The 17,236-nt window shown below is 39.8% G+C and overlaps 1 protein-coding gene across 3 annotated transcripts in view; it reads right to left on the bottom strand.

Annotated features, from left to right (window-relative positions):
- LOC146374897 (A-type potassium channel modulatory protein KCNIP2) overlaps positions 1-17,236 on the bottom strand; it is a 112,528-nt gene that overhangs the window by 45,801 nt on the left and 49,491 nt on the right. The window contains exon 1 of one of the 3 annotated variants that reach the window (XM_084949625.1): positions 3,329-3,710. The exons of the other annotated variants lie outside the window; for them this stretch is intronic. Coding sequence (XP_084805751.1) covers positions 3,329-3,416 — 88 coding nt within the window. The 5' untranslated portion in view covers positions 3,417-3,710. Of the gene's footprint in view, positions 1-3,328; positions 3,711-17,236 lie in introns of those variants that run through there. 3 annotated transcript variants of the gene reach the window in all.

The raw sequence follows: 17,236 nt of genomic DNA, 5'->3' as shown, positions 1-17,236 counted from the left end.
AGAAAAAAATCATGTGAATGGGATTCCTTAATGTATGCATTTTTATTAGGTGGTGCAAACAGGTTGGATAGTATTTAAAACATTTTAATTGCACTAAACAGCCCTTGTCCCACTATTAGATAAAGGAACACAAACAAAGCTCTAGGGAAGAAGAGGAGAAAAGGACACACAGAAAAACACGGACGCATACACACACACTAGAATGGCCTTGTTTACCTTGGAGAAGCTAATGAAACAAGCTAATTAGTGGGAAATGTGGAGTTAAAATGGAGGGTGATTAAAAATGACTGTCATCACTAATGCATACACCAGCAAGGGCTAACAACACACAATCAGCATCCTGACCCTTGTGTAGGCCTGTGGTTGAAGAGGCACAGGACTGTGATTAATTGACAGAACTAATTATAGACACATGAGTCTTTTCAGAAACATGCTGTGTGCTACCAGTAAGGGTATGAGCACATAAAAAAATTAGAGTTTTTTCAAACATGGTCCAGCAAACTTATTCACTGAGGTGGAATAAAAACACCTATTAACCAGGGGCTTTCTTAATGTCATCAGTCCTTTTCTGCATAAGTTAAATCGCTGCTAGGTTCATACACAGTTTGATGGCAGTGCAAAATCTGTCTCTCCGTGCCTGACTTAAATGGTGTGTCCCTCAGCACCTTGGCACAGCCAAAAATGCTACAATGCCCAAATACCAAACTATGAATGGCCTTGATGAAATCCCAATGTAGCACAGCCATTATACAGTTCAGCCCTTTCTGGCTCCCACTGCAATGAAGCAGACATCTCTCTTTTTCTCTCTCTCTCTCTCTCCCATTGGAACAGACACGCAGGAGCCAGTAGTCATGGTAACTCCATTCTGAGTAAACTTAAGGATGTGTATGCACACACACACACACACACACACACACACACACACACACACACACACACACACACACACACACACACACCGATTTTAATAAATACTTCATAGATGGGAGCAAATGTGCTTTGATACTGCAGTAGCTAGTTAGCTGGTTAAATAGTTAGTAGCTTCTTTTGCCAGCAGACTGTCAAACTGCATCATTTCCTAAAGTTGCTCTGTTTCTGTTTGTGCCTATTTCAGGGTGCATGCACCAAACACATGTCTATGTCCGGACAAGGTATGAATATCAATGAGTACAATTATTCCAACCTTTTCATAACAAGGATGTATACGGAAAAAAATAAGCACTTAAACGAGATTTGTTTCATTCCTTCAAACATTGTCACACCACTCTGCAAAGCCCTAGTGAGTCTATGAGGGTAGTGTATGAGCCTGATTATCTGTTTACACATGGGAAGGGAATGTGGGTATGGGCTTGGAATGGTTACCACTTTTGCTGCTTGAGCCCATGATGGCTTTGTTTTTCTGACCATTGCCCCTAAATTGTATTTTGGTCCATGTAGTAATTTCATTTTTTATAAACTCTGGTGGTAGTCTCCTTTAACGTTGTGTCTTATGAGTTTAATTTTAGCAACAAAAAGCGAATGTTTGTGCATGACTGCTGGAACAATACAAAGTTTAATGTAGTGCCTGTGCTGTAGTGCTTTGTTGCTAATTACTTTAATTACTTTGGCAGTGACTTTTTTTTTCTTGTCGTCAACACATCCCAAGAAAACATCAAAATCACCAACGTGTTAGTCCATCTGTCAATGCTTTTCTATTTCCCAGCAATATCTGTGCCATTCATCCCCAAGCTTGTTTGTGCAAACTCAAAGGCGCAAACAGTATAATTAACAGCCACTACAGAAACTTTTACTATAATATTTGGGCCTCCAGCTGAGGACGTCAAGCAGACAACCAAGTAACAACCAGGTAACATTGCAGACACTGGCACAAGCTTTATTTTCAAGCTTTTTTTTTTCTGATGATGTAATCTTTTGCAGAGACATTTATACAGCAATTATTAAACCTCAGAGTGTTTATTGGGAAGCATCCCTCAAAATCTTTAACAGCACAAATATTTGGTATAGTGTCATTTCCAGCAGAGTGTTTTTGTTGTGATGAACACACACTCACACATGGGTTACAACATGTGCATTTATATGTCTGCACTTTCTCCATGCATGATAAGCGGCTGCATTCAGATCACGAACATGAAGCTCTGCAGTTGTCAAAGTCTGAAGAGATAACGAGGAGAAAAAGCAGAGGTGGAGATGAGCAACCCTGATGTCAAATTAGCATTCACACACTGCTCTATTGACAAGGTCATCTAAACACAGCTTTACCTCCACCCTCAGGATCAACTGCTGGGATTCAATAGAACCACCCTACTCTGTTGTGTATTCCCCAAGGCAATGTGAGCTGCTGCTCAATATCACTCGCGAGAAAAAAAGGAAAATGGGTGTAAAGCTTAGCGGCAGGCTGTCAATAGGCAACATTATAAAGGGTGATTTCTGGAAAGGACACTCTTTAGCCAGCACTAAGCCCAGGAGGACAAAGAGTACGTGGATGCTAAAGAAATAGGACCTTCTCAGTATGACGAAAAGAACTTGACTGCGCTTACATAATTTTATTCTAATCTCGCTCCTCAAATTAGCATTGTAAAGTTCTGTGTAACTGTGCAGAGGAAGCTAGAGAGGGAAGGAGGGGATGGCTTAGCTGAGAGGTGGATGAAGGGCTGGGTAAAAGGCAGTGTGTGTCTTTCTTCCACTAAGAGTTTCTCAATAGAGGTGGAATGCCACATGCTTCCAGAGAGCAATCTGTTTGACTGCTAGAGAGCGAACAGGAGGAGACAGAAGGACAGAACTGTGAAGGCAGGACGGAGGGAAGCAGGGATTGAAAAATCAGATTGAAAGAAGGGAAGAGTGAGTTCATTCAAAGCCAGCAGCTTTGTAATTCTCGCTGTGAATTCATTATTGATTCTATTATTATTATGTGTTTGAATTGAACAAGCTTAAACAATGTATGCTCACAGGACCATATATACAGTACACATCATTGCAGAGGAACCATCGTAAGGGTCTAAGCTCTGCATGATCTTGCTGTCTAGAGAGGAAAAAAACACTTAGATGTATTATATACACATTCAAACCCTGCAGGTTCACTGACATGCTTTTAAATAGTCATGTTTAGGATTTATGCCACTGAGGAGTGCATTTACTCTTTTGTAAAAAAAAAAATCTGAGCCACACACAGAGACTGGTGACCTATTTGCAAAGATCTCAAAACACACATCAGCACCTCTGCTATAAACACAGCAAACTTTAACTTTAGACCATCTCCACCTGGCTGCTGCGCTCAGCAGACCCAGCAGCGAACCTCTGGGTGTAGAAGTGGAAGTTTTTGGATGCCTACCTTGGGTGAGCGTTCCCATGAGAAAGCGATAGAAATAGCGAGCCACCTTGGTGAGCTGCCTCTTGCACCTTTTCCTGCACTGGCTCATCTTGGTGCAGCTGAGGAGGTGGAGGTGATGATAGTGATGGTAGTATTAGTCGACTTGTCTGCCAGGGGAAACGAGCTCTCAAGGTAGGAGGGGAGGCACAGAGCACTGTGAGTGAGTGTGTGTTTAGGTGTGTGTGTGTTCGTGGAAGTCTGACTGCCGCTGCTTCTCTTCTCCTCCTCCTCCTCACTCACCGCTTCTCTTTCCTCTCTCTGTGTTGTCTTCTCCCCTTTCTCTTCCTCTCCGTTCTTCTCTCCACCTGTAGGGCGCTGTCAATCAGCCGGCAGCACTCTGTCTCCTCCCCCTCACGTTCTGAGAAGCCCTTTTCTGGCCTCTCATTGGTTGGGAACAGAGTGTGGCGGAAAATTACGGACCAGCGCACATGTGAGAGAGTGTGTGTGTGTGTTTTTCTCTGTGTGTGTGACAGAGGAGTATACTATAAGGAGGCCGGCTTGACTGGCAGGTGGTGGTGCTTTTTTTCTATCTGCTTTTGCCACACATCTTATTGATGCTATTTATTCCCATGCATCTCCAGTCATGAAACGTAAGAAGACAGCCTGGGAGAGCGTGTGTACATCTGTGTTTGAGCCGCTATGAGGTTGAGTAAAGCGACAGAGAAAACTAAGCAAACTCATTAATTAGCATCGCACGTCACACTCCCCTATCTGCTTGCCTGCTCATTAATGATATTCGTAACAGTGAGAGGTAAGTGAAGAGGGTAGGAGCAAAAGGGAAAAAGTGAAGTTACATGGAGAGACAGGTAGACAGGTAGGGAGGTGGAGAGGGGGCAAATAGGGGAATGCATTAATAATATCTTCACTCCCTTCTCAGCGTGGTGCAATTTTAAAAGAGTGGAAAAGCTTGACGAAGTAGAAAGAGGCTTTTTGGACAAACACCAGCCCTCACCAGCAGTCGATGAAAGGATTATTATCTGCCGGCAGAGAAGGAGGAGAAGTGGGGAAGAGAGAGGAGGAGCTTTTAAATCCTGCGGGATTGAGAAAAGAAACGTATTTATGTAAAGCCTTTCTGTCTTCATCCTTATCATTCTGGCTTCCCTCTTGCAGAGTCGCTCAACAGGGAAACACACTCAACTCGTTTTCCCCGGTGTCACATATTTATTGTTTTGCCCTCTACAACTCCCACATTAGCCTGCTAAACTGCTGCCAATCCACCTTTATCCCCTCACTTTCCCTGATGCTGAATTAAGAGTGATTACAGTTACCTCAGCAACCCCAGACTCCTTGGATGTCTGTCTGTTCTTCAGGTCAGAAGAAGAAAAATAGAGAAGAAAATCAATCAAATGTCAGGCAGATGCTTCCTCTAAACGCCTGTGTCTTTTTCTGTCGGCTCTGTGATCTTGTCCTCATTTAAAAGTCAAAGAGAGAGGTCAAAGTATAGAGTACAGGTGAGCATTTGACAGTGAGAGTCTAGAGCAGCTCTGGCAAATAGTGACATAACCACGTAGTGCAGAAGGACCTGTTTCCCAGATTCTGAGCAAATGGATTTAAAAACATGTGGGAGAGCAGATGGAAAAGACTTTAAAAAGGTTTTTTGGACTCAGTATTAAATGGTCATATAAGGATTCTTACTACTTATTGGTTTTGACTCCTGGCTTCTCAGTTCAGTGATCTCTAATGGTTCAAGTAAGGATTATCTCTCCTATTTCTGAGTGTGTGCGAGCCTTCATAAATAACTGCAGACAGTGTGTGCCGACCGAAATATACCATAAGAAGTTTGTGTGTGTCCTTAAACTTCCCAGTCTTGGTTCAACAGTGCTGTTTTCAGTCACAGGTGGCACAAACAGCTACTGAAAAATTTAATAATCTCCAAGCTCTGGATTAAGTCTCAGTAACTGCCACCTCAGGTTTGCTTGCACTGACTGATTATTTTGGTTTCTTTCTAAAAAAAAAAAAAAAAAAAGGAAGAAGTTTGAATAAATCCCTCATCACCAGAACAAAACGGTCCACAATGAAAACTCACAACAATCGAGAAACTACAAGTAATTCTGTGAACATTGCTGGGTATAACACGTGCTGAAGTAACACATTACTATGCACAATTCAATCAGTTTGCAGTTATAGTTATGTTTTTACTTGAAGTTTCTTCAGTTATCTGCATGATGAGCAGGCTGAAAGAAAAAAAATGCATTGCTTCCTTCACACTTACACTACAATCAGCAATAAGTTTCAATGCAGGGAGGAGAAAAATAGAGCAGTCTGTAGTAGGGATGAGTACCGGTATCCGGTGCCATTCTGACATAAACGGTAGTAACCAGACCGAAACGTAGCGCATATTTCGGTGCTTTATTTCGGTGCTTTCTTTTTTCTTGAGATGTCATACACTTTGGATTCTAGCCAATCATTTTACCTTTCCAAGGATAGTAGGCGGGCCCAGGTACGTACATCCTTTTAGAGCAGAGCTACAGATTAAAAATGCCCAAGGCGAAGCGGTCAAAAGTCTGGCTGTACTTCACAGCAAAAGATGCAAACTCAGCAGCCTGCACTGTTTCAAAAAATAGTAATGTCAAATTATTTTACTGTGTATTTTACAGTTGTGTACTGTTTTTCTAGAATATCATTACATTTACATAAGTAGACTGTGATCTGACACGTCAAATGTAAAATAACATAACATCACTGTAAATGTAATAAAACACAATTTACTTGTTTGTTAAATATATTTTGTTGTACATATGCATATTTAGATTGTAAAAATACATCCAGAAATGTCTCCCATCATGCCTTGGGACACGTGCTGCTGTTTAGATGTTCTTGTTTTATTGTTTATGGTTACGTTAATTTTAACTGTTATCTTGAATGTTGTGTTTACGCCGTGGTGCAGCGTCACTGACAGTTGTTGTTTTGTAGAGAGAGTGCTGTACCATGAGTGACTTCTGTTGTGCTGTTGTTGAACCTTGAGGCACATTGTAGCACTGGCAAGTGTTTTAATAAAGAGCTCCCCCTACCAGCTTGGGGTTAAATAACAAGCTCAATCTCTCTCTGTGAGCTTCTTTGTTAAGATTTCTCTGTATGCCACAATGTAAAACATTGCATGGACACGCTGTGCTAATTATATATTTAGAAAAAGAAACGTAGAGGTAGGAATTGCAATTAATATAAATAACATGACGCTAAGCATCGGCCAATGAATGTGAACTAACGACAACAAGGTCGCGGGTATGGCTGCGACCGTAGGAAAAAACCCTAATATGAAGGTATTTTACTGTGTATTTTACAGTAATGTTCTGTTCTTAGAATATCATTAAAGTTACGTAAATAGACTTTGACTTCACATTTTGAATGTAAATTAACGTTAAATCACTGTAATGTAATACAACATAATTGTCATGGTTATTAAATGTATCTGTCTGTACATATGCATATTTAGATTGTTAAAATACATTCGCAAATGTATCATGATTTCACAAATATCTCCGTTATTTGAAAGATTGAACTGTTGAATTCAAATGTAATGCTATGGAAAAGTATATAACATGATCCCTATAAGCTTGTGTTACATCACATAAGTATTATTATCATTGCTAGTTAGGGCGTCCGTTGGCAGTTCGCCTTGTGATCAGAAGATTGCCGGTTCGCGCCCCGGCTCGGACACTCTCCGTCGTTGTGTCCGTGGTCAAGACTCTTCACCTACTGCCTCCTAGTGATAGCCAAAGGGGCCAATGGTGCGATATGGCAGCCTCGCCTCTGTCAGTCTATCCCAGGGCATGCAATCAATTATTATTTAAACCAACTGTTACCTGTATATTTCTGTACATTTACGTATTATGATTCATATTTCCACATTCAGTGACCTTGTTTATAGGTAATTTCATTGTTTGATCACGTAAAAATGTTCCTAATTTAATGTCTAAAAGCACTTGGAAAAGGCAGAATCCCATGTCAAATTAGCGCAACAAACTCTATTTTCATTACTGAAAATAACTGTATTTTTATGGGACAGTTATTTTCTGTTATTTTACGGTCGTATTTTGGTGCCCCAGCTGCCGGAATATTACCGTTGTTTTAGGATGTTTTTTTTAACAGTGTGCAACAAGTGCTTTAAGGTGATACTGTGCAAAGCAGGTAACACCTCGAATCTGATGAAACACCTGGCGACGCATAGCGTTTTTTTAAAAGCCGAGAAATGCACCGTATTTGATAGCTTGCTGCAAGACCGAGCACATCTACTGCAGGTGTGGTGCCTGTTATCGGATCCCAAGAACCCGAAGAGGAGAGTCCTGGCCCCTAGCCCTGCCAGTGTAGCAGAAATGATGATGGATGATGATGGCAGCAGCAGCCGTTCTTCTCTGGGTGAGTGGCTTAATGTTGTTCCTGTGTAATTTACGTTGAGTAGGCTAACCACGTTATTACATTAATGCATATAAAGTGAACTAGCAAACACCGTTGTAGTTACATGCGGCTGTCTTCTTGTTTGATAGAGTGATACCATATATGCCCTATAGCTGCAGAAAAGGCTAACATTGTTATCTTTTTACAAAAAACAGCTAAACATGAGAGGTTTTAGGACAAAGATTGTGTTTTCCATTGTTTAAGCACCTTTTCCAACCAAAGGAGGTATGTTGTATCAACAGAAAAGGCTAACTTGGTTATCATTTTGCAGACAAAAGAGACTGCTAAAAATAAAAACTTAAGAGCTTTTTGGACAAAGTTTGTGTTCTCCATTTTTTAAGCACCGGTATGAGCACCGTTTAAGCACCGGCACCGTTTCAAAAGTACCGGTTGGGCACCGTTATCAGATAAAACCTAAACGATACCCATCCCTAGTCTGTAGTGTTTGAGGAGTGTAGATGTGGACATTACTTTCATTTTTGTTATTAGAAAGAACAAGCAGTGCGATGGTAAAGTACAAACTGTGTCCAAGAAAGAAACAACTGAATTAAGGTCTTTACACATAAACACGTAAAATCCATCCATGTAAATATTTCATCTGTTAAAAACATTTTTCAGACTCACTTGTAATGCAGCCATTCACAGTAACCATGTAATTTTGCAGGGCAAATTTGCAGCATTAATATTTTTCGAACCAAGCTCGCTTATTTTTCCCTTTAGACTTTTTCAGATCTGAAAAAACAGATCTGACCGATTAGGTAACAAGTAACTCAAAATGTGTGCCGGTGCTGAATAAAGTAAATAATACTATTTTACCTCAAACACACAGCTAGGTCAACTGGCTTTCTCTAAAATTGTTTTTCTGCCTCCTCAGATTTGGCCCAACTTTACCAAAAAGAGCTAAAACTGCCCAACTGACATCCTAAAATATACGCCTGGATCAAACAATGAAGTTCTTCCTGCTGCTTCTTTATGTAAAGATTGGATGAACTCAGAATATCAGTTAATTCATTTTCTTGTTTAGTAACATTAGGACCTGCTCATCATTGCTTGATATCGACTTCATTTTTTCCATAATTTTAAAGACAAATTTTCTGTGAAAAGGCAATGCATTCTGTGAGTATATACAGGGAGTGCAGAATTATTAGGCAAATGAGTATTTTGTCCACATCATCCTCTTCATGCATGTTGTCTTACTCCAAGCTGTATAGGCTCGAAAGCCTACTACCAATTAAGCATATTAGGTGATGTGCATCTCTGTAATGAGAAGGGGTGTGGTCTAATGACATCAACACCCTATATCAGGTGTGCATAATTATTAGGCAACTTCCTTTCCTTTGGCAAAATGGGTCAAAAGAAGGACTTGACAGGCTCAGAAAAGTCAAAAATAGTGAGATATCTTGCAGAGGGATGCAGCAGTCTCAAAATTGCAAAGCTTCTGAAGCGTGATCATCGAACAATCAAGCGTTTCATTCAAAATAGTCAACAGGGTCGCAAGAAGCGTGTGGAAAAACCAAGGCGCAAAATAACTGCCCATGAACTGAGAAAAGTCAAGCGTGCAGCTGCCAAGATGCCACTTGTCACCAGTTTGGCCATATTTCAGAGCTGCAACATCACTGGAGTGCCCAAAAGCACAAGGTGTGCAATACTCAGAGACATGGCCAAGGTAAGAAAGGCTGAAAGACGACCACCACTGAACAAGACACACAAGCTGAAACGTCAAGACTGGGCCAAGAAATATCTCAAGACTGATTTTTCTAAGGTTTTATGGACTGATGAAATGAGAGTGAGTCTTGGTGGGCCAGATGGATGGGCCCGTGGCTGGATTGGTAAAGGGCAGAGAGCTCCAGTCCGACTCAGACGCCAGCAAGGTGGAGGTGGAGTACTGGTTTGGGCTGGTATCATCAAAGATGAGCTTGTGGGGCCTTTTCGGGTTGAGGATGGAGTCAAGCTCAACTCCCAGTCCTACTGCCAGTTTCTGGAAGACACCTTCTTCAAGCAGTGGTACAGGAAGAAGTCTGCATCCTTCAAGAAAAACATGATTTTCATGCAGGACAATGCTCCATCACACGCATCCAAGTACTCCACAGCGTGGCTGGCAAGAAAGGGTATAAAAGAAGAAAAACTAATGACATGGCCACCTTGTTCACCTGATCTGAACCCCATTGAGAACCTGTGGTCCATCATCAAATGTGAGATTTACAAGGAGGGAAAACAGTACACCTCTCTGAACAGTGTCTGGGAGGCTGTGGTTGCTGCTGCACGCAATGTTGATGGTGAACAGATCAAAACACTGACAGAATCCATGGATGGCAGGCTTTTGAGTGTCCTTGCAAAGAAAGGTGGCTATATTGGTCGCTGATTTGTTTTTGTTTTGTCTTTGAATGTCAGAAATGTATATTTGTGAATGTGGAGATGTTATATTGGTTTCACTGGTAAAAATAAATAATTGAAATGGGTATATATTTGTTTTTTGTTAAGTTGCCTAATAATTATGCACAGTAATAGTCACCTGCACACACAGATATCCCCCTAAAATAGCTAAAACTAAAAACAAACTAAAAACTACTTCCAAAAACATTCAGCTTTGATATTAATGAGTTTTTTGGGTTCACTGAGAACATGGTTGTTGTTCAATAATAAAATTATTCCTCAAAATTACAACTTGCCTAATAATTCTGCACTTCCTGTAGATTTACACAAGTTTGGATCTAAAAAAAATTCAGAATTTCACGTGTTTTCTTAAAACATCTTCAGTTTGCAATGGCCTTTATACTTCTAACACAACTCTGACTCTTTGAAAGCATCTGCACAGATAGCATGTTAACTCAAAGCCGGTGAAGAACCCAGTTAAATCAGAGTTTTTGCCAACTCCAGCCCACCTGAGCAGGATGTTCAACAGGTAACAAAAGTTGTTTTAAGCAGTCAGGCTTGAAGCCCTGTAGTCATCTACCTTTACATATTTCATGATCTGAATCACTGTGATGATCATTTTCAAGTAGGTTGGATAGGTTTTCATGTGTGTACTGAAATACTCAAAAGGAAGATCGCATTTGTGCCCCTCACTAGCGAATTCACTAATGTGGATTTGTCTTGCCATGTTGGACTGTAGCTTCAGGTTTATATTGTTAACTGGTAATTATGTGACAATGCACTTCAGCTCATGTACGGAGTAATGCAAAAGCAATGCAGCAAGTAATGTTACCTTCACTGGAGCATAATTAAGTAATGGGCACTTACTGTGTTACTCTTAATAAAAGTAACAAGTAATGTGTAAAACATTACTTTTTGAATATCAAACCCATCACTGGATATGAAACATTAAGTGATCCAGACTTAAGTCTGTAATTTCAGAAGCAAATGAAGACACCAAACACATATCAAGTATTGACAACAGCTAAAGTAACCAAAGAAATTCTGGTTGTAAAATTGTGAAAATGGTAACATGTTAACATCAAATTTTTAGAAAACAGATAAAACATCTGAGGTATCAGTGCTTAATTGTGGCGCTGTGGGGAGGGTTTGTTTTGTTTTTAAACAGAGTTTAAATGTGTTTTGCAAGCCCTGATAATTGTGTGACGTTATGAGTGATTTTGACTATGAGCAAAATTTTGTTCCACCCCTATGTATGTTGAAGCCTTGGAACTCAGACAGTTTTCATTATACGAAGGTCAAATTTTGCATAGCTTCACTGAATAGACTACAGTTGTTGTCTGAGTAGATCAGCTGATTCTGAGGGGGTCAGGTGAGCAACACTCACTGATTTCCCATGAAATAAGATAATCTTCAGATAGTTATTGTATCTGAGCTAAATGATGGTCAGCAGGATTATACCCAATAAGATGATGATGATCCTTTTTTGGTTTTAATAGAAACAGGCAGACGTGATGATCAAGAATCACAATGTGAACAAAAACCCGGGCTTTCACGCACACTGCTCCTCTCTCTAATCCTATAAATAATAGAGCCGGCTAGATTCTAGGAAGAGAGAAAGCAGCCTCTCATACACGTAGTTTAGCCTAAAAGTTAAAGAAGAACTGAAGCGACAGATTGAGTGATCAGTGTAGCATGAAGAATTAAACATTAATTGCTCGATGTAACACACCATCTCCCGCCGCACATACACATACATAGACACATACACATTCGGGGTTGCATGATCTGATAATGACAGGTTAAAGTTTAATAAAGCCAGCTTTTCTGTCAATGGGATGAAGAAAGGAAGAAAAAGAGACTAATTATGATTTATATGTCTGGAATTTTAAAGTAAGGCAAAGAGTACAATAACTTCAGGCAGTTCTAAGGAAGAGCATAAATAATGTGAAAGATACTAAAAGTAAAATAAAACTAATAAAAAATGTAAAAGGGCTCTAAAAGCAGAATAAAACATGCACGCGTTAAAGTACCCTGTGTATTTTCTTGTGAACAAACAAACAAAAATAAATGTACTTCATTCACTGTTAGTTTCTACAATAGATTATGCATATCCTTATAATCCTGTACATTAACATTCATGTTTACTTGTAAGCAAGCAAGCATTTTTTCTGCCTCTGCTGAGTTTCTTGGCTTGTTATCACCACCTGTTGACACTGGGCAGACAATCATAGAAAAACTTCTCCATCGCTGTAGTAGAGGTCAAATACTCCAGATGTTACCTTTTATAGGTACCATCAGTCAGACACAAGGACAGCATTTATGTTTGTAATCTGATTTAATCGCTGACCCAGTCAAAGTGAGAATTTTTCAACCTTCCGGGCCTTATGTCTTTCATTTTGCTGCAAAAAGTCTTAAAGCTGCTTAAATGCTCTTAAATGTAAAAAAAAACAAAAAAAACAAAAAAACTTTATTGTGTTGTGCTGCAAAATAAACCTATTGTCCTTATATGAGGACATACTTTTACAAAGAAAAATAGCTTTGTTTTCCATGGTGATTACATCCAACTAATCTCAAGTACGCATCCAAATCAAGAGCTCAGGTCTCAGGCGGATAATGAATTGATCTTTTGTTGAGTCAGTCACAAATCCTATTTCCTTTTCCTAGTCTTTTAGTTACTGGAATGTAGAAAATTGTGGTTACCATTCACACTCAATCCCGAACATGAATTTGTCTGAAATTGTGAAGCAGAGCCGCATGACAAATCAGGAGTTGATAGCAGCAGTGACATTTTGGAGAGCATTAATGGGCTGTTTACCAATATACACGAGTCATCGATATTGTTGCCTTTAGCTCAACTTCTGAAAACTTTGTGTGAAAGGATCGTGTACATTATCTAACTTTGTCTCAGATTTTCACCTTGGGTGTGACAAAAGCTTCACTTGGTCCTACACCAAAAGCTTTTATCTCCAGCATTGACAGCAGGGGTGAGGTACAGCCCGTCAGACTCTCTGCTTGTACCTGACAGCTTTATTGAAAATGTACAGAGGCTTCTCTGCAACACTGAGGCCCCATCAGCTGAGCAGCAGTAAAATTTCACAATATCTACTGTATATAAGCCTGTTATCCAACAGGAAGATAAAAAAATTTCTACTGGGGATATGAAGAAGGTGATAAAAAGAAGTAGGAGGAAGGGTGAGGCTGCTCAAGTATAAGAGTTCTACATCCATTGTTCATTCAAATCCCGTGACATGTGTCCAGCGTTTGTGCCAAGACTCAGCCGCCTGTTCTCAGCGCATGTACATGTGCCTTTTTGCATCTATTTTTTTCAAGTGTTTACTTCCAGGACTCTGACTCACCACCAGCACCAAGATGTCCAGGGTGTGAAAGCAGCACAGCCAAACACCGGCAACAGTCCATTAGCAACTATTACCATAGAAAATCAACACAAACAAAGAACAACACTTCACACTGCTGGCCCAATTATCAGCTTCAGTCAAATTCCAGTAACTCTTAATTATATTCTTGCAAGGACATAAAAGCAGTTACTGTCTCAACACGTCAGTAAAATAACCATAAAATATAAAAATTGGCAGACGGCGAAAGAACATTGTGGCAGACAGATAGAAGGGTCGGAGACATAAGAAGAAAGATGAGTTCAGAAGCATGCAGAGTTACTGCACTTAACCTATTGATGAAGCTACAGATCTAGGCTAGATGTTCATTTGAATGAACTGTCAGTAGGGGAATTAACATAGCTGTGTAACTGATCTCATCCTTTCTGTTTATACACTCAAAACTTAAAAACTATTGTATTTAGCTTCATAGTGAATAATATAAAACACTAAGAAAAATACTACGCAGACTTTATGTGTGTGTGTGTATGTGTCACAAGTGACAAGATAATGATTTTCCACAGATTTGGAATTGGTGCCGCAGTCTGTGCAGGCTTCCACATGAGCGCAAAGGCACACAGGAATGTTGGAGGGCAGATGTGACACTGACACTCAAGTATCTGGCAAAGACACACACACGCACGCACGTACACATTCTCACATGCATTTGTTTTTAACACTATTTATGTGGCAGGCAAAGGCACCAGCTGGTGAAATCCACTCAACACTCTATTCACTGAGGACATGTGACGGTGGAGGGAAGGAGAGGAGAAAGAGAGAGGGAGTGGGATGAGAGGGAGAAGCAAGAAAGAGGCACAGGTGGAAACACTTATCTTCAGGGATGTGTGGTTAAGGCTTAAATACAAACAAAAAAGCAGGAAAGTTTTCACACACACACACACACACACACACACACACACACACACACACACAATCCCAGACACACATCCAGTCCTTCAGGTTTGTAGAACCCCATCTTCCCAGAATCCTGTGTGTCCAGCCTCCAGGCTCGAGTCTTACACTGTATTAAAGATGTAAATGGATTTATTAACAAGCATATCAAAATGCATCCTTCATATCAAATCCTCCTCAGATTACTGAATACACAGCAGCTTATTCTGCTTGGTAATCAAAGCAGATTATGATGGATACACATGCAAATAGCTAGAAACTAATATTATGTGATCTAAAACTGCCCAGACGGTTTAAGGTTAAACAGTATATAATGCAGAATAACAGAACAGTTAAAGTGAGCTACAAAATCATTCGTATCCATGGAGATGAATGTTATTTCCTTATAGAGTAGTGACTGCATCCTACAGCCTGTTTATTTATACCCTCCCCTTTAATATGCTGTGAGGACTCTCAAGGGCTGCAAGGATGACTTAATGCAGAATGACAATCCACAGTGAAGTACAAGTTTGTGAGAGTCATTTGGGAAAGGGTCAATATGCACACGTATAGAAGCTTTAATCTATAATTGAAAGTTTACCTCAGATAAGCCAAAGCAAAGGAAAGCAGGAACCACAGCAACTCGAGCAAAACTTCAAATATCACACACTCTTGATTTAAGTAGGACCAGCCTGCAAATATTTTTATATGGTTTTATTATTATCCCTCTGTGGCATGAATTTTAGTGTAAAAAATATTTCACCCTATTTTTTGAGAGCTTGTGTGTCTCTGTTGATGTAACAGTCAACAAATTTGTACCCCTCACCTCTCCTTACCAGAAACTGGTTTATTGCCTCAGGGCAACAATGCACCAAAAGGTACCAAAATCTCACAGTTTTCTAAATAATCTCATTTAACAAACATGTAATTTTATATTTTAATATACTTGTGTTTCTTTGCCCTTCATAAAGTCCTCACCCAACTCCAGATGAACTGTGCACACATCATCACGTACATACACACATTATTGCTCACGTATGTCTGACCCTCGACTGATCCCTGATCTCCTAACTGTTCTTCAAAGCTGATTCTGGGGTCTGCTCTTACTCACTGTCACTCTCATCACCTTCACTGTCCTCACCCTAACTGTCCAATCACATCGTTTTCTCAATGCATGATTTGAGTACTTACATATCAAACTACTACATCCTCTACTGCTTTGAGTGTTCTCAAAACATTAACACAGATGTTCTCCTGAGGACCCCAATCCAAGCTCAACTCACCTTATTCAAATGATCTCCTGGGTATTAAATGATGCAACTGCCTAATTACACGATGGTCATTTGGAATAAGTGTGTTGTAGCAGGGGAACACCTAAAACCTAACACGAGTTGTCCCAAGGACCAGAGTTTAGAAGCACTCCTTCAGCATTATTACCTGAAGAAAACTGGTCTAACTGCATAATGTTGCCCTGAGGAAACAAAAAAAATGTTGTATTAGTAATAAATGAAATCAAAATCTGAGTTTAATCAACCAAATGTGTTCCTTCATATATTCATGAACATATTTGTATATATTTTTTTAAGTTATTTCAATTTAAACATATATTAAAATGATGTTAGTCTAAGCAATAACTGGTACTGGGTTCCATGTGGATTTGGTTCCTGAAAGGATTGCTTCACTCACAGGTCAAAGGTCAAGTGTTCTTCTACTACTCATTTTACTGAACAGTGATGCGTCTTGCATCATTAAATAATAAATAATACTATCCCATATATGATTTTAGATTTTAGTGCGCACACTGTGTTATTCACACAATCATAATCAACAGATTTGCTTTGTTCTTGCTAGTAAGATGTACTAACTTACATACTAACAGCTGTTCTCAGTGATGCTGGCATATAAGTACAGTTCCTACATACATGAAACTCACTGATCTATGATTATAAGAAGCTGTCATCCACAAATATTTACTAAAATAGAGCCCATCTGGAGATGGGAAAACACCAGATTGTTGTTTCAGGCCAATGATTACTGAGTACTTATCACTACTTTACACAATATTTTGTCCTCTCAAGTCAGCATGTGTCCATCTTTAAACTCAACTTGTGATTTTGTCTTGAACAGCTGTTATACTGTCATGCTGACAAAACCTGCCAAAGAACAACTGCCATACACTCACAGGGTAAAAACAATTTGTATCCCTGTGTCAGCTGGTTACTATCATATGATCATACAGCAGGTGAAGATGGATAAAAATCGGTCAAGTGCCAAAAATGAATGGGTGTTGGGTGCTGCACATATACACAAACATGCTTACAAGCTTTAAATATGTCACAACTAAATTAAACAAATAAATGAGACAAAAAAATTTATGTGTCTGTCATGTTTGCAGCAACACAATGAATACTGTTATCCATCTCCTGCGCTAGTGCTGAGGTTTCTTTAACAAATGCTTCAATAGTGCAGAATTTGGCTGTCCTGTTGCAGAGCAAACACCAGAACATAATCATTGTGGTGTTGCTGACATCTGCAGGCAGAAAACTGCACAGCAACAGCACAGAGCGCCCATCAGCCCTCAGGGCAAACAGATGGACTGAGAAGGCAGGCACATGGGAGAAGAAACTTAAAAACTTCACAAACCCATACACACACAACTAAGTTTAATGAAGACCAGAGAGGAAGAGAGGCTATTAATGAAAGGGAAACACTTTAAGTAACTAATGATGCATGGCTCTTCCAGCTGGAAGAGAAATACCACGGTAGAGCACTTTAATTTGATCACTAATGAATATTCATTAAAAGCTGTTTTAAA

This window comes from Perissodus microlepis, chromosome 13 (assembly GCF_051167445.1).
Source record: "Perissodus microlepis isolate ML-2025 ecotype Zambia chromosome 13, ASM5116744v1, whole genome shotgun sequence".
Taxonomy (NCBI): domain Eukaryota; kingdom Metazoa; phylum Chordata; class Actinopteri; order Cichliformes; family Cichlidae; genus Perissodus; species Perissodus microlepis.
The sequence above is the reverse complement of the archived record's forward strand: the minus strand, read 5'-3'. Positions and strand labels throughout refer to the sequence as shown.